Here is a 24,206-nt window from a genome sequence, read left to right as displayed (position 1 = left end):
TTTCCTTCCCCTCCCCCATGGGTTTCTGTTATGTTTCTCAGGATCCACATAAGAGTGAAACCATATGGTATCTGTCTTTCTCTGTATGGCTTATTTCACTTAGCATCACACTCTCCAGTTCCATCCATGTTGCTACAAAAGGCCATATTTCATTTTTTCTCATTGCCACGTAGTATTCCATTGTGTATATAAACCACAATTTCTTTATTCATCAGTTGATGGACATTTAGGCTCTTTCCATAATTTGGCTATTGTTGAGAGTGCCGCTATAAACATTGGGGTACAGGTGCCCCTATGCATCAGTACTCCTGTATCCCTTGGATAAATTCCTAGCAGTGCTATTGCTGGGTCATAGGGTAGGTCTATTTTTAATTTTCTGAGGAACCTCCACACTGCTTTCCAGAGCGGCTGCACCAATTTGCATTCCCACCAACAGTGCAAGAGGGTTCCTGTTTCTCCACATCCTCTCCAGCATCTATAGTCTCCTGATTTCTTCATTTTGGCCACTCTGACTGGCGTGAGGTGGTATCTGAGTGTGGTTTTGATTTGTATTTCCCTGATAAGGAGCGACGTTGAGCATCTTTTCATGTGCCTGTTGGCCATCCGGATGTCTTCTTTAGAGAAGTGTCTATTCATGTTTTCTGCCCATTTCTTCACTGGGTTATTTGTTTTTCGGGTGTGGAGTTTGATGAGCTCTTTATAGATTTTGGATACTAGCCCTTTGTCCGATGTGTCATTTGCAAATATCTTTTCCCATTCCGTTGGTTGCCTTTTAGTTTTGTTGGTTGTTTCCTTTGCTGTGCAGAAGCTTTTTATCTTCATAAGGTCCCAGTAATTCACTTTTGCTTTTAATTCCCTTGCCTTTGGGGATGTGCCGAGTAAGAGATTGCTACGGCTGAGGTCAGAGAGGTCTTTTCCTGCTTTCTCCTCTAAGGTTTTGATGGTTTCCTGTCTCACATTCAGGTCCTTTATCCATTTTGAGTTTATTTTTGTGAATGGTGTGAGAAAGTGGTCTAGTTTCAACCTTCTGCATGTTGCTGTCCAGTTCTCCCAGCACCATTTGTTAAAGAGACTGTCTTTTTTCAACCTAAATGGTTTTAAAGTAGTTTCTATTTGCATTCAAATATAGTTACTACCAAGAAAGCAATAGAAGCATAGCTGTATTTATTCTACCAACCCCTGCTATGTTTGAACTGTAATTGACCTGTTAGTCTGCAGATATAATAGAGAAAGACCATTTGCTTTCAACTTAGACTCCAATAAACATTTTCACTCACCCCTTCAATATAGAATCTCAGCAAATGAGCTTTTTAAAAAAAAAAAAAAAAAAAAAGCAAAATTAGATAGCCAACTTAATAATCTTGATGTCCTATCGGGTTTGGCAAAATGAGATTCTGCCTAGTGTGATTTTGTATAAGGTATAAGGTTCTATAACATTATTTTAGCAGCCTTCAAATTAGTGTTTATAAAGATATGCAATGTTGTGTCTTGATTTCCAGGCAATGCTTATAATCAAGAGGAGCGTGTTGTTTGTGCTGGCTATGACAATGGGGATATCAAACTGTTTGATCTCAGAAATATGTCATTGCGGTGGGAGACAAACATAAAAAATGGGGTAATGTACCTTTGGGTTCTTATAGTTTGTCTGAGCATGTTTTTGTCCACCTCCAAACTACTTCAAAAGGATAGCACCTCTAATAACTCATCTCAGTACAGCCCCTCTGCCAATGGTTTTTAACCTTTTTGAGCTGTGGAGCCCTTTGAGAATTTAATGAAAATCATGGATCCTTTCTTCAGAAAGTGAACACACACTCAGATGTGGTATGACAACTCCTGGTGAGTCACCAGCTCCTGTGTCCTATTTGTGGACCCCTGTGGGCTATGCGCAGTGTGATATTAAAATGAGCTAGGCTAGAGGCCTTTTTTCCTGCTAATATTAGAATAGTAACAGCCTCCACAAGTTCTTTCAGATTTTTGGGTCCTGAGTTGTACACCTTTAGTGAAGAATGTGGTTCCTTCCTGTTTTCTAAAATCAGCTTTGACTGGACTGTATAAAATAATTATGTAACAACAGGGGCACCTTGGTGGCTCAGGCAGTAAAGTGTCCAACTTCAGCTCAGGTCATGATCTCGCAGCTTGTGAGTTCGAGCCCCATGTCGGGCTCTGTGCTGACAGCTCAGAGCCTGGAGTCTGCTTCAGATTCTGTGTCTCCCTCTCTCTCTGCCTCTCCCCCACTCATGTTCTGTGTGTGTGTGTGTCTCTCTCTCAAAAATAAATAAACATTAAAAAAATAATAATTATGTAATAACAGTAAAAAATTATATGGATTTACAAAATAATCTACCAGACAGGGGAACTCAGGATGGTTTTGTTGATCCTATAAACCAAAAAGAAATTTTTTCATTTAAAGGTATTTGATGTATTGGTTCTCAAAAGATAAAATGATTATTTAAATCCTTTCACATGAGCTGATAATTTTAAAGTTGTTTTACTTAGTTTAAAAGAACCTCCTGAATAATAATCATTAGACCATCAATAATAAATATTTTCTATTACAGGTATGTAGCTTGGAGTTTGACAGAAAAGACATAAGTATGAATAAATTGGTAGCTACATCACTGGAAGGAAAGTTTCATGTTTTTGATATGAGAACACAGCATCCAACCAAAGGTTTTGCCTCTGTTTCAGAAAAGGTAAATATGGGGGAAATGTCTTTCTATGAAGAGGAATGTTCATAGCTTGTTTTAGACTAATAAATAGAATTAGTCATCAAGGTTCTTTCCAGGTCTTTATATGAAGGGAGCTATTTTTAATATATTCTTGTGGGAACTTGACAGGTTTTTCTGTGCAGAGTACTTCCCCAAAGTTTATCAGTTTTAGATTTCTTGACTATAATAAAGGCTTCAGTTGGCTAAGAATCTTATTTTGTAGTTTAGGAGCAATCAAAAGAAAACTAGCTGATGTTGAGAACTGGATCAACAAAACCTAGCGTAGTGTTTTCTAATAAATATATAGTATTTGTATTAATATCTAATTATATACTTTTCAGAACATATCAACATATATACATTTATGTCATTTCATCACATCTTATTTCATATTCTGGTTTGCTACATTAAGTGAAATTATTTCAAGCATTAACCTTGTAGGTTCAAAAAAATTATTCAGTCAGTCATCCACACATACATACATACTTTACCTTGTCCCAAAGAGTATTTGAGGTAGCTTAGAAGGAAACATGGTATTATCACATCAAAAATAGATGAAGAGAAGGCTGAGCACAGGAAAAATACTGGTTAAAAAAAAGAAAAAAAAAAGATGGTGATGCCTGGAGTAAGGGGATTGCATAAATTCCTGCTGCAACACCCTGTCATTTGCCAGAGATGGATTGGGAATGTGACTCTGACCTTCCTCGAATGTAAAAGTAAAGATCGGTTACAGATTTGTAGTTTCCATAAGATTAAAATATGTAAGTTGCTCAAGAAATAAAAATTGACTCTCTTGTTCCCTCTCCCTCCATTGTGGATTCAGTAGTACTTCTCAAACCTTCCCATTTTGTCTTTTTTTTGTTGTTATTGCTGCTAATTATTATTATTATTGCATATAAATTACTGTTGCTGCCTGATGAACTAAATTCTTAAGGTAGCTATAAGTTGCAGTATTGTTTTGCCTTTGTTATTTCAGAATATATTAAGTATCAACAACATAAAGCACTTTATTAAATTGTCCCTTATACAATTGTAACATGGTTCTCATCTGCCCATTATAAAGTGTCATCTTCAAAGTTTTTGTTATAATTATTTAATCAAGTAATTGCTAAATCTGTCAAACAAATGAGGCCACTGTATTTTTAAGAGGTCATGGCCCCTCTTTTTGTGTTTTTATCAATTTCCAGAAGAAAAAGTGAAGTTTAAACTATGAAACAAAATAGGTTTTAACAGCCTGGACCCACTCACTTGAGGACTGTCACACACTTAAAGGGTGTATTTTGAGATATGTGTTTTTAATCTGCTAATGGTAATCCCCTTACATGACTATTAAGTCAAATGCCTAATCACTAATCACTCCCTAAAATATAGTGTCTAAGAATGACTTAGATCAAGTTAGTTGGTCTCACTGCTCCTGCAAAGCAGAAATCTTTCCTCCCTCCCTCCCTCTTTCTCTCTTCCACTCTACCCCCTTGTCTCTCCCTCTCCCTAGGTCTGCCCCTCACCCTCCCTTCCTTTCTCTCTGTCTGTCTTTCAAATTCCTGGCAGTGAATATTACACCATCAACACTGATTTACTAGCTGTTGTTGAGGTGCTAACAAGCTGTTAACCTTCCAGTTGCCATTTTTGTCTTTTAGTTTAATATGACTGAATAAAGATCCTGGCTTATTATAACCTTAAACCCCATCTATAAGTCCCTGTGGTCCTTATTTTGAAGACTAGATAAGTCAAATGGTACAAATTAAAGATAAGCCTCTTGGAACTTTAAGTTAAAATTCATTCTGTATATGGGAATTCTCTGAAGTTCCCACTCAGTTTTCTGGAAACCTGAAACTGCTCTAAAAAATAAAGGCTGGTTTTTTTTTGTTGTTGTTGGTGTTGTTAGTTTGTTTTTAAATCAGTCTATCCTTTTTTTCCCTTAGGATGAAGTATGTTTTTGTACTTTGAGTTTTTCTTCTCCCTCAGAGTGAGCTAGGGATATTTACATGTATAAAATCTATGTATATGGTACTATATACCTAAATGGACTTTTAATCTGATAACATCTTTTTTTTTGATCCAGTAGAACTTTGTTTCGTAAAGCCACAAAGAAAAATGATGCTTTTATTACTTATGATGAACTCTATAAATCTCTGTAGCCCTTATGAAGAGATGTGCCAGAAATACTTGAATTACTTCTATAATGGTTGTTGAAATTATAGTGGTAAAAATTCTTTTTTACAGTATTTCTCTTCTCGGACAATCTTTATCATATAAACAAACATAAAAACTAGTTATGTGCCTCTCATCCTGTTTAGGCCCATAAATCAACTGTGTGGCAAGTCCGACACCTGCCACAGAACAGAGAGCTCTTTCTGACTGCTGGAGGCGCCGGCAGCCTTCACCTCTGGAAGTAGTAAGTCTCTGCTGATGCTCATGGCTCCTTGTTAAGTTACTGGTGGGCGGAAAGTAGGATTAGATTGAACTTGGTTGTCCTTCTTCCTCCTTTGACTTAGTTTATTTCGATAATGATTTTAAATTAAAGGGTGTTATTTTGTCTGCTTTTTCAAATTAATGTCATTATTTTACACTTAGTAAGTATTAACCTTCTTTTGGCACACTAAGTATATTTGTCATTTTGGTTGTGTCTTCCATCTATGGGGGTAACTTAGGAATAGTTCTTTTCATAGCTTAAAATCATGGCTTTGGCTAGGTTTTATTGTTGTCGGTTTTGGTTTTTGTTTTGCTTTGGATGTGGAAAATTTGACCAAACGCTTTTGTGAAGTATTACTGTCTGGTCATTAGAACACTACCTCTAGAGAATAAGAAATGGGTTGGAATTCTTAATTGTAGATCCTGATCACTCACTTGACCAAGTTCAGATACCGTTGTTGTGAAAGAATCCAAACAGCACTGAGGCAACGGATGGGTCTCCAGGAAAAGCCCCATCACGGAGTTTGCTTTCTGTGTGCTGGAGGCAGTGTGAGTTACAGCCTTGGCTGTGCTCTGAGTCCCTGGTGCCCTAACATGGCACATACTAGGTCAGCTGCTCATTTATAGGGCCTGATGAAAACCGAGACTTAATGGTATTTCTTTCTCCATCACTCAAGGGGGAAAAAACCCACTAACACAAGCCCATAAATGAAAGATATTTCCAAAATAAAGTTTGATTCATGATATAAGAAGAAAACCACCATCTTCAGTATGGCTAGGACTTTCACACCTACAAAATACTTCTCTTATTTATTAGCTTCTTTTAGAAGGCAGCAGGGGAGCTGAGAAACAAGGCCACAGTTGGAAAGTGTTCCAAGTATTTAGGGATCTGGCCAAAAAAATGCTTGAGATCAAGACTGTACAGGTCCTGTGAGTAACAAGCAGAGGAAAAGCTTTATGAGTTGTGGGAGAATGCCCAGTAGATAGACCATTTGATAACTCGTCTTCTCCTTGTACCTTGCCCATCGTCCTTACCCAATTCTCCCAAACCAGGGCATGCTCCCCATTAGTCTCTGCCGATTGGATCGTGCAGCAGCACATCACTATTCTGCCTGTGACCAAACTATATAGGCTGCTTCCTTGAAGAACTAGTTCCAGTTTTCTCTGTAATCCCATACGGAGTTGTAGTTCTGTGTGATGTGCAAACACGTTTGCAGCTAGAATTTTTGACGATAGTGTAAAGTGGAGTCTTGTATACAGTCTAATCTCAGGGTGCCTGGGTGGCTCAGTCGGTTAAGCATCCAACTCTTGATTTTAGCTCAGGTCATGACCTCACGGTTCGTAGGATTGAGCCCTGTGTCGGGCTCTGCACTGACAGTGTGGAGCCTGCTTGGGATTTTCCCTCTCTCTCTCTCTCTCTCTCTCTCTCTCTGTCTCTGCCCCTCCACTCAATTAATAAATAAACATTAAAAAAAAAATAGAAACTTGAAGCTTATCTCAGTATGAACTTTAATCCTTACCATAACAGGTATCTAGTCTAATCTTCAAATTGGTTTGGAGCTTTGCTGTCAAGTATTACACCAGCAAAAGAGATTTGGTTTAAGTAAAATGATACTTAGCTCTATTTCCATTTGCCAGTCTCCTTTGGTAGTAATGCACTTAAATTACAAATATTTATTGAGCACCAGAGAGTTCCTAGAGGAACTCACCTAGTTAATTCAGAAATTGTTTTTTGAATGAATGAACCCCAACATGCTGATTTGTGTGTGTGTGTGTATATTCAAAACACACAAACATACATTCTTAAAACTTTAATAGACAATATAGAGGGTTTAAAAAATCTTTATGTTGTTTTAAATACTAAATATGTATTTATGTTATGTTTTAAATACTAAATAAGCTAAGAGACCTGAAAAAAAATTCTGTAATTTTTTCATCATCTGAATATCTTATTCCTCTTAATCAAAAGAAGTTGTATGGTCCAAGAAGAAGAAAGAATAGTAGGTTATCTGCCTATCACTTCTATTTCTTCTCTGCTTTTGAGTTGCTTTATACCTTTGAAACTCTTAGCCTTTATTAGCACTTAAGAAATGAAGGTAGTATCACAGTCGATACCTAACAGGCTTTAAAGGCCTTCAGAGGCAGATTGTCCCTGTATTTCACTAGGAGCTCATCTCTGCTGTAGGGAGGGATGTTTCTTTTTACCCTCTCAAATCCAGACCAACTAGTCTTTACAGTTGTTAACCTTCAGCTCTACTTATTTTATAAATTGATAATTTCAGCTGAAAGAAAACAAATATTCTTAGAATTGCTTTTTTTTTTTCCTTGAAGCAATGATATTCTAGGGTCTAAAATACCTGAGCAGCACATTCCCATGGAAACGGTACACAGAAGGTGTGCATTGGGTCTGTGTCATGGGGCTCGAGGGTTAGAAACAGTGTCTGTTCTTCATTCTGGAAGTATGTAGGTGAGGTTCTGCAAGTGTTACTCACAGCCTTTGCTTTTGCACCTTTTCTGCCTACGGTGTCCTGCAAGCCGAATCTAGAGAAGAACTGCAATAAAAGATTGTGAGGAACACAAGTGAATTTCATAAAGAATGCTAGATCAATCTAAGACTTTTATTATGAAAAGAAAATACAGACTCATGCTGAACAGAGGTGATATTTAAAAGTTTTTAGGAGAGGGGTGCCTGGGTGGCTTTGTCGGCTGAGTGTCCGACACTTGATTTTGGCTCAGGTCATGATCTCATGGTCGTGGGAGTGAGCCCCTCATTGGGCTCCATGCTGAGCATGGAGCCTACTTGAGAGCAAGCACTGTCTCCTCTCTCAGAAAAAAAAAAATTTTTTTAGTAGAACCAATCCCCTTTAAAGCTGTTGAGGTTGAAATAGTGTATCTTTGTATAAAACTCAACATTAGAAAGATTATTTGTTCCAGTAATCAACTGAGAAGTAAAAATAGAGTCATGGATTATATGTATATGAACACAATGTGGAGAATGTTAAGATTTCTCTCCTTACCACTCTGATCTTGTTCTCAGCGAATACCCTATTCAGCGGTCAAAGAAAGATTCTGAGGGAGTAGAGATGGGAGTTGCCGGCTCCGTCAGCCTTCTGCAGAATGTCACCTTGTCTACCCAGCCCATTTCCAGTTTGGACTGGAGTCCAGATAAAAGGGGTCTCTGCGTCTGTAGTTCATTTGATCAAATGGTAAGAGTACTGATTGTTACAAAACTCCATAAAATTTGATCTAAAGACTTTGGACTTGAAACCTTCCAGAAGAACACTCATAGTATTTAGAATGTGCCCTGGAATCCTCTGACCTTCACTGAACAAAGTTGGATTTGACTGAGAAAACAAGCCCCAGATGCAAACATCCAGACTAGCCCGTCTCTGGGTGGGAAATGCCGAGAGGTGTGTTCCAGCAACCTGACTGGACACCGGTTTGCGGTTTGTTAGCGCACGGGGCACCGCTGTCTCCAGGGCCAGCTCTGTTCATCTCCCCTCTGTTTCTAAGAAAAAGTTGATACTTGTCTATATTCAAACATATTTTTAATTTGTTCTTCATCACCAGAGTTATAATACTTTACCATAACACCTAGTTTAAAATTGTTTGTTTTGGTAAAACTACTGTGAATTAACCTTCATAAATATACTTTGAGAGATTTCAGTGTCAGTAAGTTTCTGGAAAGAATAGTACTTTATAAAATACCAAAATGTCATGGTCAGACTAGATTTGGGTAACGGTTTTTAGCCGTATAACTCATAAAATGAAATATTATTTACAATGACCTCTTTTTACTTCAGAAATAAGAGTAAAATTAGACTTTTGCTTATTGAGTGGTAAGTGATGTTGAGATGTATAAGATTGTGGGGTTTTCTAGCCTTATTTTTTGTCACATCTTTTTATATATTTTATGAATAAATTTGTTTTTTGAAATCTATGGAAGCTCTGATTCTGATAATTTAACAGTAGTAATAAAGCTGACACCAACACTTCTTTGCTGTATAAATGCTTAATAAGTATCTCTTAATTCACTTTGTTTCCTTAGTGTTCACTAGATCTTTTGATAAAGCTCAGAGGTATTCACTTTATCACTCTTTCATTAAGCCTGCCCTCCCTCACTCTTCTACTCAAGAGTCAGAGCCACCTGAAGCATTTGTAATATGTAAGCTTCCTGTGATCTCATGGGTTCTTGGAAAGTTGCTAGTTCAGAATATTAAATTCAGAAAATTAACCTCTTAAAAAAACCAACAAGATGTTTTATGCTGTGGACAGAATTATGGAAGTAAAAATTAAATTGAACTTTAGGGGTGCCTGAGTGGTTCAGTCATTTGAGCGTCTGACTTTGGCTCAGTCATGATGTCACGGTTTGTGGGTTCCAGCCCCACATCAGGCTCTGTGCTGACAGATCGGATCCTAGAGCCTGCTTCAGATTCTGTGTCCCTCTCTCTCTTTCTCTCTGCCTTTCCCCCGTGCATGCTCTGTCTCTCTCAAAAATAAATAAACATGAAAAGAATTCAACTGAACTTTAAAAAAGCCTATACCTGCTGGGTTTTGGTTTTGTTTTTTCAATTTTCAAGGAAAAATAAAAAATTTGTGAAATTCTTTCTTAGAAAACTTGTGTTTGATGGTATAGAGAGGTTTAAGTCAAGGATAGTAAGTACTTCTATCATTAAATCTAAGATGTCATTGATTGTAAGATGATCTGCCACAGAGAAAGGAAAACGCTGCCAGTGAAACCAATGCACACTTCTTATCACTTAGCATTTCTTTAATATTCCTTGAATGGTCTTTTAAACTTAGATCATCCTTATAAAGGAAAATATATACAAAATAAATTTGGTATGGTATGCCTCAGATTTCTGCCTATTCAGAATCTGAGCCTTCTACATCACCTTTCCATGTTTCCCTTACGGTATTGTCCTTTGTACCACAAAAAATGTGGGTGAGGCAGGATTTCTTTAAAACATGGTCTTTAATTAATTGTCACTTACTCTACAAATTTGGTGTACACATGCCAGCTGTGACAACTGTCGTCATGATTGCTGCCAGCTTACCAGGATCTAGCAGGATCGTTCAGTTATCTATTGCTGTGTAACAAATCACTGGGAAACTTACTATCTGTGCTCCGTGCAGCCTCAGTCAGGCAGCCAGACTTAGGGCTGGAGGAACTGTTTCCAATGTAGCCTTCATATGGCCTGCAAGTTGTCAGCTGGGACCTCAGCCAGGCCTGAGAACCAGGGGCCTCTCCACATGGCATGTGCTTCTTCAGAGCAATGGTGGCTGGGTTCCAAGGATGAGCATCTGAAAAGAGGAGGCCAGGTAGAAGCAATATCATTTTTAAATAGCTTAGCTTCATAATTCATTTAGTGTCACTTTTGCCACATGATATTAGTTGAGGCAGTCACAAAGTCCCCCCACACACACCCTCTGTTCAAGGAGAGAAGATATAAATTCTACTTCTTGATGGGGCTTGGCTAGGTTCTGGACGAGTCTGTGAGACTTAAAATATTGTGTCCATTTTTGGAAAATACAATCTGGCTTGGTGATACAAGATGCATCTCAATTTCAAAGATGTAAAAAAGGAGGGAGAGGAGTGATGGGCTTGTTAAAATTGATGAAATTTGTTAGTTGGAATGCAAGTCCTCTATCCCACTCAACTGCTTGCACCCCTCCTTGCCCCTAATTTATTGCAGCCATCATTAATAATGGTACTCATTTTCTCTGAGCCTCACAAGCTTTATTACACAATTAGAAGCTACTACCAACTGTTGGTGATCCCCTGTGGAGTCCAGCTAGTCTCCTGGACCAGGCATTACCTCAGTGTGGACCCCCTCAGTCCTTGGGTCTAGTTTTTGGTATCCCACACAATGATGGGGGTCTCCTGCATGAGACCATCCATATAAACCAAACATGCAAAAACAAAATGGCACTTCATTTGTATACCATGAGAAGTGAGCCTCTTAGGTACCACAATGCTTAGGTTTGCCAGTAGGTGTACCTTCTGTCAACTTACCTCATGTGCTGCATTGCTTCCTGTGAGGGCCAGATTAGAAGCAGACATTCACAGCATTTAGAAATAATTCATCCAGGCCTCAGTACAACCTAAAAACCCAACTTAGATATTGTGTACATTTTAGTGTACTTGTTTCCATTCTTCTTTAGCATAAACATGTGGCACTTTGCTAGGGGTGGTGGTAAACTATCAAAATATTTTGGTAAGGGATCCCTGGAATAATTCTGATCATGGGGTCTAGGCCCTTCTAGGCAAGTGCTACTTTGTAAAGACATGTTTTCCTTTGGTCACCAGATTGTCCCCTAAAGTAGGTGAAGCAGCAAATAGGCTTTGGATACAAGGCTGGTTTATGCAACCTGAGTATAATATCTCAATCTGCATTCAGTCGCTATGGCTAATTTGGAAAATAAGTGGGCAGTTGGCTTTTAGCTATGTTCCTTAAAAAGGACTGGTGGTTTTTTTTTTGCCCAGGGAGACCTCATCCCTGCAGGTCCACCCTTGTTGTCTTGTGTAGCCCCACCTCATTAATCTGGGTGGGATTAGGCTGCCAGAGCTGCACAGAGCTGCACAGAGCTCTCCCTCAGAGCTGGGCCATGCCCAGCAGTCCCTATAAGCCAGGGGGCCTGGTGTTGCCTCCTGAGAGAGCCTGGGCGCACTGAGCCCATGCTGTTCTTAGACCTGCTGGGATCTGCTCATGGAAGTCCTGTCCCACATCCAGACAGCTGAGGACTCAGGGCTGCTAGGACGGTGCCCCCACCCCACTCCACCCACACCCCTCTACGCTGCCTGGAGTGGGGGGGCAGTTCTTTGGCCAGTAGAATCGCCCCTTCGTCTGTCCCACAGGGCTAGGGTGGACAAGTAGCTGCACAAAAACTCTCTTTTATCCAGATCCTGCAAATCTGTGTCACTGTATCGGGATCTAGAGGGAAGAAGATCTGCCTGTCCTTAACCTTGAACCAGAAAAGTGGGTGGTTCCTAATCAGAACAACACAGAGAAAGCAGATGCACATTGGCCTCACAAGGCCATGGCCATTAATGTCCATAGGTTTTGTATATTTTCCATCAACCATCAAGTTTGAATGCAGGAATAGATTCTGGCTGTGTTTTAAGTCATAAAGGGAGATTCAGGATAAACACAACCTCTGCTGCCAGGGAAAACACAGATGTCAGAAACAGCTATGGCTGTGACCAAATACAGCTGCATTTATTTATGTAGTAGCACTGAAGCAATTTTCAGGAAGGATTTTTTTAACAACTGAACTTTGTTTCTGGTGGTCCTGATCCAACTCTGTCCTTAAGTCAACTTAAAGCCAGATCATCCAGCAGTGCCCTTCACACAACATTCAATACGTATAGATTGGTGATAAAAAAATTATGAAATTATGGCAAAACCCCCAAATTATTTTTATTTAAAAATCAAATTATTTTTATTTCTCTCTTCTAAACATCTAGGTTGGCAGTCTAGGCTGCTATGGTGGCTTCATAACGAGAGACCTGACCCTATCTTGTTTTTCTACCATCTTCCTTATGTAGGAAGGAACATACCTCATCATCCATCATCACTGGGGCTGTTCCAGCTCCAACCATCACATCCACATTCCAACCATCAAGAAAGTAAGAAGAGAAAGGCTACCCTGTCACTTAAGGAATATCACTTCTGCTTTCATTTCTTTGGCCATGGTTGGTCGCATGGCCACACCTGCCATAGAAAGGTTGAGAAACAGACTTATTCTGTGCAATGGTATACTCAACTCACATCCAGGAGTTCTGAGAAAGACAGGGGAATGAATATTAGGAGACCTAATGGATTTGGCCAGTGTCACAGAATAATAGTCTAGCATAACACATCCCTAAGTTCTCCCATGAGGTGAAAACCAGGGAGTGATCAATTCATACTTCCTCAGGCTGGATCTAGATCTTGGCAACCAATATACACTTTTGGGAATTGCATCTTCTCCCTCAGCTAGTATAGACATGACACAGTGGAATTACTTGTTTTCCTGACTTGTTAAATCTTTTATTATCCTTTACATACATTTAATGGAAGCCTAGCCCTGTACAAAAATATGAAAGGGAAGTTCTCCCTAAAACTGAAACTGATCTTCTATCCTAAATTTCTTTCCTGGAAAATTTGTGTTTACTTAATAACAAATTGTGTCAAATTCTAAGCACTGCTTCTGTCCACTGGGCAGTGCAAAGACTTGGAATACAACATGAGTGGAACACTTGACCTCATGCATTTCCATAAACTCACAAACGAAACTTGAAGGGAAAACAATGTATTTATGATTCAGTGTATAGGTCTCTGCCTAAAATTGCTTTTGTTGGTAACTTAGGTGGATAAATTTTGTGTAGATACAGAAAAAATAATTTGTTAATACTGAAGAACTGTCCCTCACACAAAATGATTTCATCCTTTTTCTATGTAAGAACAACCAAAAGGTTTCTGGCAGATACTCAGGGCTTTCAATTATGCCGAGGTACTATAAGATCTGCCTCTTAACAGCTTTTAGTGAATTGTCTTCCCTCTGGGAAGGAGTCACTCTCTCCTAGGGCTGTGCTTTCTGAATCCCAGGCCTTTGTTACACCTAAAGACCCTGTGGTGTGCTGCCCCCTTGTGGGAAAGTGTGGGCATTGGGGATCACAGAAGAAAATAGATTTTGCCCTTCAGATGCAACTGGAAAACCTTCATTGTTCAATTCACAGCAGGCACACAAGTCAAACTGGACCGCAAGAAAGACATTATCTTATAGAAATTTCTTCTAAAAATGAGAGTGTATTTACGAGGAGAAAAACACTTTACAGCATGGCTAAGCTTGTACACAATGGATTTATTAGCCAAAACTTGTATAATTAGATTTATTATAGATTCAACCTTTTAGTGCACCATGAGAGCTGACTTCCAAAAGGAAACATTTAGCTTTTTATAAAGTGGGACATTATCTTGTAAAGTCAATAATCTATGCCCCACCTCCTATCACCCATTCATTCTGTAAGTTCTAATTGTAATACTAAGTATTTCTCCAAGTAAAGACCTCTTTATACCATCGGCTATCTTCCTGCAAATATTCTAGAATCCCCCCCTTCCTTGTTCCATATTTGCATGGGGTATAGTCACTGATTTTACAAGCTATTTCTGCACGAACAACTCAATGAGCAGGAGCCCTGCATCTGTCCACTTTTGGCACTGTGACCACACAGCTAAAACAGGCAGCACAAAGTAAAGTGTGGTCAAAAGAGATTCACAATTCTCCCTCACACAAGAGGCTGAAGACACTCACATTTCCTGCTCATTTTAAGTCTTCAACTTTTCTTCCTTCCCCCTAAGAATGCTCCCACTGGGGTTTTTGTAGCAAAACAGAAAGTCAGCTCTGGAAGAGGCCTTTGAGTCTGCTGAGCCCCATCCCTCCGTTTGTATACAGACTCAGGAGCTGCATCTCCTGACCCCCTCATCCAGTGCTCTTCATCCTGCACCACCTGGAGGCTGTTCCATGCTCCATCCCCCCCCCCAACCCCCCACCCTCCACCCCCGCCGAGAACCAGGGCACCTTTCAGTCTACCAAGCCAGAAACTGAGATCAGGTGCACAAACAACACCACCTTCAGAGGTGATAAGGGTAAGCAAATAAATACCAGCGAGGAACAGAAGCAGAGTTTGGCTCTCAGCACCCTGGAGATAAGTGTTTGATCTGGGCTGAGCACATCCCTTATCTGGTGAGAAACCACATTCACACTCAGAGGGAGCCTGAGCTTGCAGCAAGCACATCTGGAACCCTATGAGTGCTGACCTGGTCCTCACACTAGATGAACAATGGATTAGGGGCAACTGTTACCACCCACCCAGGGGTCCCTGAACTCCTGGGAGATCATAAGCTAAAGATTCCAAAGAAGACAGAGCCAAAGTTCTCAGCTGAAGAGTCCTGGTGGCCCCAGTCTCTCCTCATCCACTAAGGGCCTCTGGGGCATGCCATGGATTTTCCAAGTCTGCCCAGTAAAGCTTCTTAGATGTGTCATAAGCCTCATTCTCTCTCTCACCGTTCAAGTTACTGAAGCTGAAGAAAACAGTGAAGAATGAACCCAGGGAGAAAACCATTAGCATGTCTTTAAAGAGACTTGACTAAGATGACGTACATACAGATAATAATAGTGACAATAATAGCAGCTAATGTTTACTGAGCATTTACTATATGCCAGGCACTATACTAAGTGTTTCTCCTTCAATCCTCACCACAAAACTTTAAGGTCAGTACTATTGTTGAAATTTGCAATTGAAAAATAGGATTCAGGAGATTAAGAGACTTGCTCAAAATCCCACAGCTAGGACACAGGAGATCCAGGAGTAGAAACATGGTTTATCGATCCCCTAGAACCCAGACTCTTAACCTCTTCTTTTTCATATATTGGTGTAAGTTGTTTGATGCATTTTCCCCCCCATCTGTTTTGCTACATTAAGGATAAAAGTCCTGTGAAATAGTGTTATCACAGTGAATGGAGCCTTTAGCAGGGATTTTCATGAGAGCAGAAGAGATGGAGGGAGCATTGATTGAGTGCAGGATTGGGAGGGGGGCGGGAAGGAAAATGTGTTCTAGCATAGACTGGGCGCTGGCTTCCTTTCCACCCTCGGCACAGCCCTGTTTTCTCCCATTACGCAGGCAGCAGTGGCCTCCCCTGCCTACTCTTTCCTCCTCCCTCAATAACAGGAACCCATTTCTATTGTAGCACACAATAAAGATTATGCTTGCCAGCCTCTCTTTTAGCTAGTTGTGGCCACTACGGTGAGCATGGGCTTACACTCCAGGGACAGCAGAATACAGAGCATGAGGAGCCTGGGGACAGATGGTACCATCACACCTGCCTGAGGCTGTTTACTTCGACTTCTTCCACATGATGGACAAATGCACTTGTTTTGTGTTTAAGTTCATAACTTGGGATTTTCTCTTGTATGCATGGATACCTAGTCCTCACTATTAACTTCTTTTCTTCTTTTTATAAAGGGATTCCCAGAATCCCTCTCCTGGCCCACGTGACATGAAAACATACAGGAAAGGGAATTCTGGTAAGTGTAGTTCAGCCTAGCCAGGTTGGGATATTATAAAGCTACCTCAGGTAGCTCATGGAACTGAAGGAAGAGCTGAAAAATCAGGCTGTGGACAGGAAAGAAAGCAAGGCAGCTCTGGGGATCTGGCAGATGACACTCCTATTTTCTCTATGTCTCAGAGTCACCTCCATCTGTATTCCCTCCTTGTACTGTTCAAATTCTCAGGACACAGTCTCATTGGCTGGTGAGGTCATGTGCTCATGCCTTGACCAAAGGAGAACAGACTCCTTGATTGACTGTCCAAATAACAATCCATGAAATGGTGGAGTGGTGGTCCCCCAGAGGGAAATCAAAGTGCTGTTTTAAGAATAGGGGTGTGCATGCCGTAAAGGCAGACACAGTGGATACCCATTGCACCTGTTATTGGTCTGGATTGACTGCATTTTCAAGCAGGCTCTCCCTACGTGGTAGCTGAAGAGACCGAGTGTATATCAGCTCAACTGAGCAGCCCCTGTGGGCAGAAGGCATGTTCCCCTACCAGATCCAGTAGAGATCTTGGGATCAAGGTTCATTGGCCTTGCTGGTCCCAGGGCTTCCCTAAGCTAACTTGTGATGGTCAAGGACAACAAGTGCTCCCATTATTTAGGCCCAAGCCCACAAAGTCCAGACAATGTGGAGAAGATCGGGTGGTTCCTATACCAAAGTGAGGCTACTATCACTACAAGATGCAGGGGAATGGCAACTGGGCAAGCCAAAACAGCATGCCTGGGGAGGCTTGGGCCCAGCCCTGCTCTTCACATGCTGCAGGTCTAGCTTGAGGCCTGTACTTGCAAAACCAGCAACTGAGACAGCCTCCTGCAAATCTAAAAGATCAGACCTATGAGGAAACCAGCACAGAAGACACGAGAGCATGAGTAAGGGAAACAGAGTAACCAGGATGAGGGTGGGCAGAACCCTGAAAAGCATATAGAAACAAAGACCTCAAGATCCCTGGGTGGGGAACAAGCATACATAATTGTTTGATGTTGGATACAAGAGCAGACATCACCAACTGATAAATAACTTGCATAAGAGTCATTCCAGTAATAGCTGCAATTCTCAGCCCATGGACATTCTCATTAGTAACCATTGGGGAAGACCTGGCTACATTTCTGGGCCCCCTGGGCCTCCTGCCCTCATAGCTCTATCAGGAGCAGCCTGAGTAAGCAAGGAGAAAAATGGGACCTGTTAATTAGTATAGCTCCCATGTGCCTGCCTGCCATGGGGAAAGGACACCCAAGAGGGCCTGGTCCCTCAGGCTGGGCTGTTATTTACCAGGCCCAGTGAGGCCCGAGGCAGGAGCACTCCAGTGACCCTGGTGCTAGTCTCCAAGGAGAAGCAAACTCTGAAGCAAGATGCAAGGCAGTGCAAACCCAGTGAGTCAAGCACCCAGTGGCAGCCATGAGGTCTGCTCTGCATACAACAGGTAAAGGCCTCTTAGAGAGATTATTCCAATCCACAGGCCAGGGCTCCTCCCCTCTAAGCATGACCACCTGTCCTGGGATGTTGCTGGGCTTTTAGTTAAAAACCCAGAAAAGTGCCAGGTAGACCAGGAGGAGTTGGTCATTCTATCCACCTTCTAGGACTGAAGTATCCTCTGACAATTCAGAGGAGCTGACCAGGAGGAGCTTGAGTGTGTATGTGAGGGGAGAAAAAGTCAACAGGGATAATTTGGACTTTGCTCACCCATGCTTTGGGGCCTTAAAAATAAGGAAGGAAGCAAAATTGTCTGCCTGGTTTGTCATTCGCTTCAAGGCAGGTGACACCATCTTTGCCATCAAAGTACTTGCAAGCTAAGAGAGGTGTCCCACAACAAATTCAGAGGGGAAGCAAAAATGCTGCTCACAGATCATTCATGGTCCAAAAAAGCATGTGCTCCCAGTCAGATAAAGAGGAAAATAATTAATAAAATGTTGTCAAGGAGGGAGACCTACCTCTTCCTTGACGCACAGGTCCTGTCCTGTCAGTAAACTGAACAGATACTTTCCTGAGGATCTGATATGTGTCAGAAGAATTATACTCTTTTATTATGTAATTATTCCCACTCCAGAAAGTAGAGGTTATTATCCCCATTCTACCGATGAGGAAACCAAGGCTCAGAGCAGTTGAGCAAATTGCTTCAGGTGACACTGCTAGAATGTAGTAGATCCAGGACTTCCCTCAGTTCTTCTGCTCTGTATCTGCTGTCCCTTCTTCTGCAGCAGGCTAAATAAGTCAGGTACTAATACATTACTCACAATAGAGATCCCCTGGGTTTGATTGCATTGACTGTGAACCTTTGACGCACTTGCTTTCCATTTGACAAATTCTACAGGACCTCATGTAGATGAAGAAGGAATTTTATTTGCTGTCTTTACCAGTGAAAGTGGGACTTGGTTTGGGACTCAGGCACTGTCCGTAACACCTGTCATCTGCAGGGTGGGTGTTCTTGATATGGGATGGGAGAGGACCCTGGGGAGGGAGGTGATGGGCCATTACAATGGTCAGGAAGGATCCTTTGGGGATATGTGAAGTCACTCCTGCTTGATCCTCACCAGGGACAGGAGCAGACTCAGTTGCCAATAAAGTCCCATTAATCTTTAGAAGGCTACAGCCATCACATTTATTCAATAGCAAATACGGATTGTTAAGCTAACCGGACCATAACTTAGAACAGTAGTCTCTAAATTGTGCCTTTTGTATTCATCACTGTAATAAAATTGTCTAATTGGAAAAGTCCACATTGACAAATCAACAGGAAGCACATTGATTTAATAGTAGCTCTGAATTATTAATTCTTCAATTTTTTATTCCATAGAGCTATTACATTTTCATCAGATGGACCTTCTCTTAAAGAGGGCCAAAGGGTTATTCTGAAAAATTCCTGAGACTGAAGTAAGGAAGTTTTATGGGTGCTGTGAAAAGCCATTTGGTTTTTTGTATGCACTGCTGTGTGTGTGTGTGTGTGTGTGTGCGCGCACGTGCACACACGCATGTGTGTGTGCACGTACGTGTGTGTGTGTGTGTGTGTTTCTAGACTGATTTTCTTAGGTGATCTGAGCCAAAGATGGGAATTTAAAGTTTGCTCTGTTATTTCTGTGGACTGAGATTACCATTTGGGGAAGAAGAGATGGGAATCGATATAAAAGATCACATACCTGGCCACACTAACCCCTCTGAGGACAGTCCAATTTGGGCACAGGCAAGCTTACTGTGGTGATAATCCATAGCACATGACTAGGCCCATAACAAAGACTGGCTTATTGGTTAAATGATTGAATAGGACACTGTTGGTTAGGAACTGCATTCCTAACTGCATGTGACAAAGACTCTTGAATATAGTGGTTTATTCTCTTATATAATGGCAGTCAAGATGCTGGCAGTCTAAGGTTGTGTGGTGAAACCACATTATTCAGCCTCCCTTCTTTCTTTTCTCCAATCCCTAGTACATACATCATTTCTAATGTTCTTCTCTATGGAATGCTAGCCATAAAACCACTGCAAGGACACTGGGGTGGCCCAGTTGGTTGAGCATCCTACTCTTGATTTCCGCTCAGGTCATGATCTCATGGTTTGTGGGATAGAGCCCCATGTCAGGCTCTGTGCTGACAGTGTGGAGCCTGCTTGAGACTCTCTCTCTCTCCCTCACTTTCTGCCCCTCCCCTATTCGTCCACATGCATGCTCTCTCTCAAAATAAATAAATAAACATTAAAAAAAAACCCACTACATATGTTGGAAGAAGGCATAAAGGCAGAAGGGCAGAAAGTGGCATAACTTCCAGTAAGCAATATTGCACGATATTCTAGTAACACTGCCACTCACAGCTCAGGGGCCAGAGATAGTCATGTAGTCATACTTCACTGAAAGTAAGGGTATGAAGTGTAGCCTTTAGGTAGGCATACCACCATTCTGAAATAAATTAGGGAATCCCTACTCAGGAATTAGGGAAAATGGACATCAATTTTGCATTAGTAGTTTGTTACAAAACACCATTAGTATGGCTTTTGGGGGAGACAGATTGGCAACATCTACAAAAATGTTAAATATTCATATTCTTTAAACTAAAAAAAAACTATTTTCAATGCATTTTTTAGAGAGAGAGAGTGCAAGAGGGAGAAAGAGAGAAAGAGAGAGAGAGAGAAAGAGAAAATCTTACGCAGACTCCATGCTCAGTGCAGAGCCTGTTGTGGCGCTTGATATCATGACCCTGGGATCATGACCTGAGCTGAAATCAAGAGTTGGACACTCAACTGACTGAGCCATACAGATGACCCTAAAAATTTTATTTTTAGAAGTCCTTTATATATATTTACTCTCACATATGTAAATACACAAAAATGTATATATGTGCTTATTATAGCACAGCACTATTTATAATATTAAAAAATTAGAAACAGGGGGTGCCTCAGTGGCTCAGTCGGTTAAGTGTCTGACTCTTGACCTCAGCTCAGGTCATGATCTCATGGTTCATGAGATCAAGTCCCATATCGGACTCTGCACTGGCACCGTGGAGATTGCTTGGGATTCTCTCTTTCTCTCTGTCCCTCCTCCACTCTTTCTCTCTCTCTCTCAAAATAAATAAACACTAAAAAAAACTGGAAACAAACTAAATATCCATCAACAAATTGTCCAAGAAACTATAATATACACTATGGGATATTATGGAGCTATGAAAAAAGAATAAGATGACTAGAAGTACTGAGATGGATATGAGGTATTACTACATTAAAAAGCAAGTTGCAGAATACTACACATATTATAATAAGTGCAATATTATCTCATTAGTAGAGTTTTTAAATGTGTATTTAGTTATTTTTTGAGATAGAGTGGGCAAGGGAGGGAGGGAGGGAGAGAGAGAGAGAGAGAGAGAGAATGAGAATAAATCCCAAGAAGAGTTCCGACATGGGGCTTGATCCCACAAACCGTGAGTTCATGGCCTGAGCAAAAATCAAGAGTTGGATGCTCAACCAACTGAGCCACCCAGGTGCCCCTAGTAGAGTTTTATTATATATATTTCTGGAGGTGTATCAAAATCTTTGTGGACAGAGGAAGGAGCCTGTGTTATTTGAAAGAGCTGCCACTAGGGCGCCTGGGTGGCTGTTGGTTAAGCATCTGACTTCAGCCCAGATCATGATCTCACAGTTCATGAGTTTGAGCCCCACGTTAGGCTCTGTGCTGACAGCTCAGAGCCTGGAGTCTGCTTCGGATTCAGTCTCCCTCTCTCTGCTCCTTCCCCAGCTCACACTCTGTCTCTCCCTCTCTCTCAAAAATAAATAAACATTAAGAAGAAAGAAAGAAAGAAAGAAAGAAAGAAAGAAAGAAAGAAAGAAAGAGCTGCTAGAAACTCTAAAAGAGAGAATCAGAGTTAATGACTGTGAGCTGAACCCCTGATAACAAATAAATGAGTGGAGTCCATGGTCAGAGAAAGTGTTACCAATCTGGTTTTCAGAAGAGTTCTGCTTGTACCAAATTTTCACCAAAATGTTGGGTAGGCCAATCAGATGTAAAGTCTCTGTGGCACGCTTTAATGATGAAACTGGGGTGGTTCCTGGCAAGATGGTGAACAAGATATCCTGATGTACTGCAATGGTGCTGCATCCAGGGGATGACATGCTTTTTAATACACTGACCTCTCACCAGAAACAAAGGGAACTTTCCAATGATAATAAGCAAAAGAAGAACATACAAACATGCATAGTAAGCTAAAACCAGGATCGAGAAAGGAAAGAAAACTGTAAATTTGGAAGATAAATGCCAATGCCAGTCACAAATGCAGGGACTGGAAGCTAAAGTCACCCTGCTGCTGGAGCCCATTCCTTCATTAAGAAGGTTAAAGCTGTCTCCTATTGGTGGTACACATGACTCTAGGAATAAGTAAATGCAAATCCATTTTGGACAAGGTGTCATTAATTCAGGTTTACAGGATTCTCACAGATTATGTAAAACTAAAAAAAAAATCACAATAAAAAATTACCAAACAAGACATAATGATTATATCACTTAGAACTAAATGTAATATCACATGGCAAAAAACACCAAATAATGGTGGCTGAAACATGTGTTTATTTGTTTTCATATTAAACAAACCAAGAAGTAGGTATTCAGGGAAGGTTTATCACAAATTCATCAGGGACCTGTTTTCTTATGGTTCATGAACCCTCTGAGATCTTGGTTATGATCATTATTCTTGTGATCCCAGGTGGCTGCTGGAGCTCCAGCTATCCACATTCCAGACCATTATGGAAGGAAGGACAAGAAAAGCATAACTATTCTCTTTAAAAACATATTTTGGAAGTTGTACATAGCACTTCCACTTAGAACTTATTGGCAAAATTCTAATCCCAAAGGTCACATCTGGATGTCAAAACAAAAACTAGGGAGTTTAAACTGGCTGGCAATAAGCATGGCTAAAAATTAGTATTTTCATTCCTAGGAAGGAATGGAAGAATGGATACTTACTGACCACTAGCAGTCTTTGACATAATGAATATATAGTAGGCTGAAAACTGGGCCCCCAAAATATCCCAGACCCAATCCCTGGATCCTGTGAACATTACCATGAAAAAGGGGACTTTGCAGCTGGAAACTAAGATTAAGATTGAGATGGGGCAATTATCCTGGATTATCCAAGTAGACCTTAGATGCAATCACAAGTATCCTTAAAAGAGGAAAGAAGAAGGAGATTTGACTACAGAAGTAGGACATGTCATGATGGAAGCAAGAGTGATGCAAGGCAGGGGTCCCAAGCCAGGGAATGAGGGCAGCGTCCAGAAGCTAGAAAAGAGAAGGAAATCGATTCTGCCCTAGAGCATCCGGAAAAAAGCAGCCCTTTCAATACCTTGGCTTTAACCAAGTAATTTTGGACTTCTGGCTTCCAGAAATGTCAGAGAATGAACTTGCACTGTTTTAAATCACTAGTTTTGTGATCATTTGTTATAGCAGTTATAGAAAACTAATAAAAAGAGTCAGAAGAAACAAAAACCAAATATAGTGCTCCTTCAAGAGTTCAGATGTTGTAATGATCAGATACTGTAAACACTTTATTTTTAATTTTTATTTTTATTTGAGAGTGAGAGAGGCAAAGGGAGGGGGGAGGAGAGGGGGGAGGAGAGGGAGGCAAGGAGGGAGGGAGGGAGGGAGGGAGGGAGGGAGGGAGAGAGAGAGAGAGAGAGAGAGAAAATCCTAAGCAGGCTCCACACTCACCATGGAGCCCAACATGGGGCCCAATCCCATGACCCTGAGATCATGACCTGAGCTGAAATCAAGAGTTGGATGCTCAACCAACTGAGGCAGCTAGGTGCCTCTGGAAACACTTAAAAGAAAGTTCAAATATAATTTAAAGATAAAAAATTTTCATGTTAAAAATGTGTGTGGAAGAGACTATCAACAATGACCTAGAAATCAGAAATGGAATCCATTTCAGAAATGAAAGATTATAATCTTGTTATGAATAACAAATGGATGGGTTAAACAGAAGATTATAAATGGCTGAAAAAAGAATTGATAAGCTATAGAAAAGAGCTGAGGAAATTATCTGTAAAACTGTGCAGAGACATGGGGAGATGAGAAGGATGACATGTAAGTTAAACAGTATGGAAGATAGAAAGGGCAAGAGAGGAGAGACAATGTTTGAGGTGATAAAATATGATGAAAGCCATGAATCCACAGTTACAGGAAGACCAACACATAGCAGGCAGAATAAAAAAAAAATCTACACCTACACACATTTTTGTATGATTCCACAAAATGCCAAAGATCTTAAAAACAGCTGGAGAAAAAGGATCACCTATAAAGGAAAGGCAAGTGGGGTGACAGTCGACTTCTCAGTAACAACAAAGGAAAAGAGACCAATAGAATATCTTCCAGCTCATTAACATACTGTCAAAATGAGACTGTAGTTCAGGAAAGGTATTTTTTTTAAAAACAAGAGCTAAATAAATGTATCTTCAGAGTACAAAGAATGAGAGAATTTACAATGAATGGTTCTTAACTAAATGAATTTCTAAAGGATATC

General features: G+C 40.6%; 1 protein-coding gene and 1 long non-coding RNA gene across 3 annotated transcripts in view; one reads left to right on the top strand and one right to left on the bottom strand.

Annotated features, from left to right (window-relative positions):
• The window catches only part of DNAAF10 (dynein axonemal assembly factor 10), a 26,580-nt gene extending 17,520 nt beyond the window's left edge, over nucleotides 1–9,060 (top strand). The window contains exons 5-8 of the mRNA XM_049651551.1: nucleotides 1,500–1,615; nucleotides 2,559–2,693; nucleotides 5,006–5,103; nucleotides 8,158–9,060. Coding sequence (XP_049507508.1) covers nucleotides 1,500–1,615; nucleotides 2,559–2,693; nucleotides 5,006–5,103; nucleotides 8,158–8,365 — 557 coding nt within the window. The 3' untranslated portion in view covers nucleotides 8,366–9,060. The remainder of the gene's footprint in view (nucleotides 1–1,499; nucleotides 1,616–2,558; nucleotides 2,694–5,005; nucleotides 5,104–8,157) is intronic.
• LOC125937047 (uncharacterized) overlaps nucleotides 1–24,206 on the bottom strand; it is a 34,551-nt gene that overhangs the window by 7,738 nt on the left and 2,607 nt on the right. The window contains exons 2-3 of one of the 2 annotated variants that reach the window (XR_007462235.1): nucleotides 10,239–10,424; nucleotides 7,478–7,672 (exon numbers count right to left, since the gene is read on the bottom strand). This is a non-coding gene — a long non-coding RNA (uncharacterized LOC125937047). Of the gene's footprint in view, nucleotides 1–1,087; nucleotides 1,490–7,477; nucleotides 7,673–10,238; nucleotides 10,425–24,206 lie in introns of those variants that run through there. The other variant, XR_007462234.1, reaches the window with a different exon arrangement.

The sequence above is a fragment of the Panthera uncia genome (genome assembly GCF_023721935.1).
Source record: "Panthera uncia isolate 11264 chromosome A3 unlocalized genomic scaffold, Puncia_PCG_1.0 HiC_scaffold_11, whole genome shotgun sequence".
NCBI lineage: Eukaryota > Metazoa > Chordata > Mammalia > Carnivora > Felidae > Panthera > Panthera uncia.
Note: the sequence above shows the minus strand (reverse complement) of the source record. Positions and strands in the feature narration are given on the sequence as shown.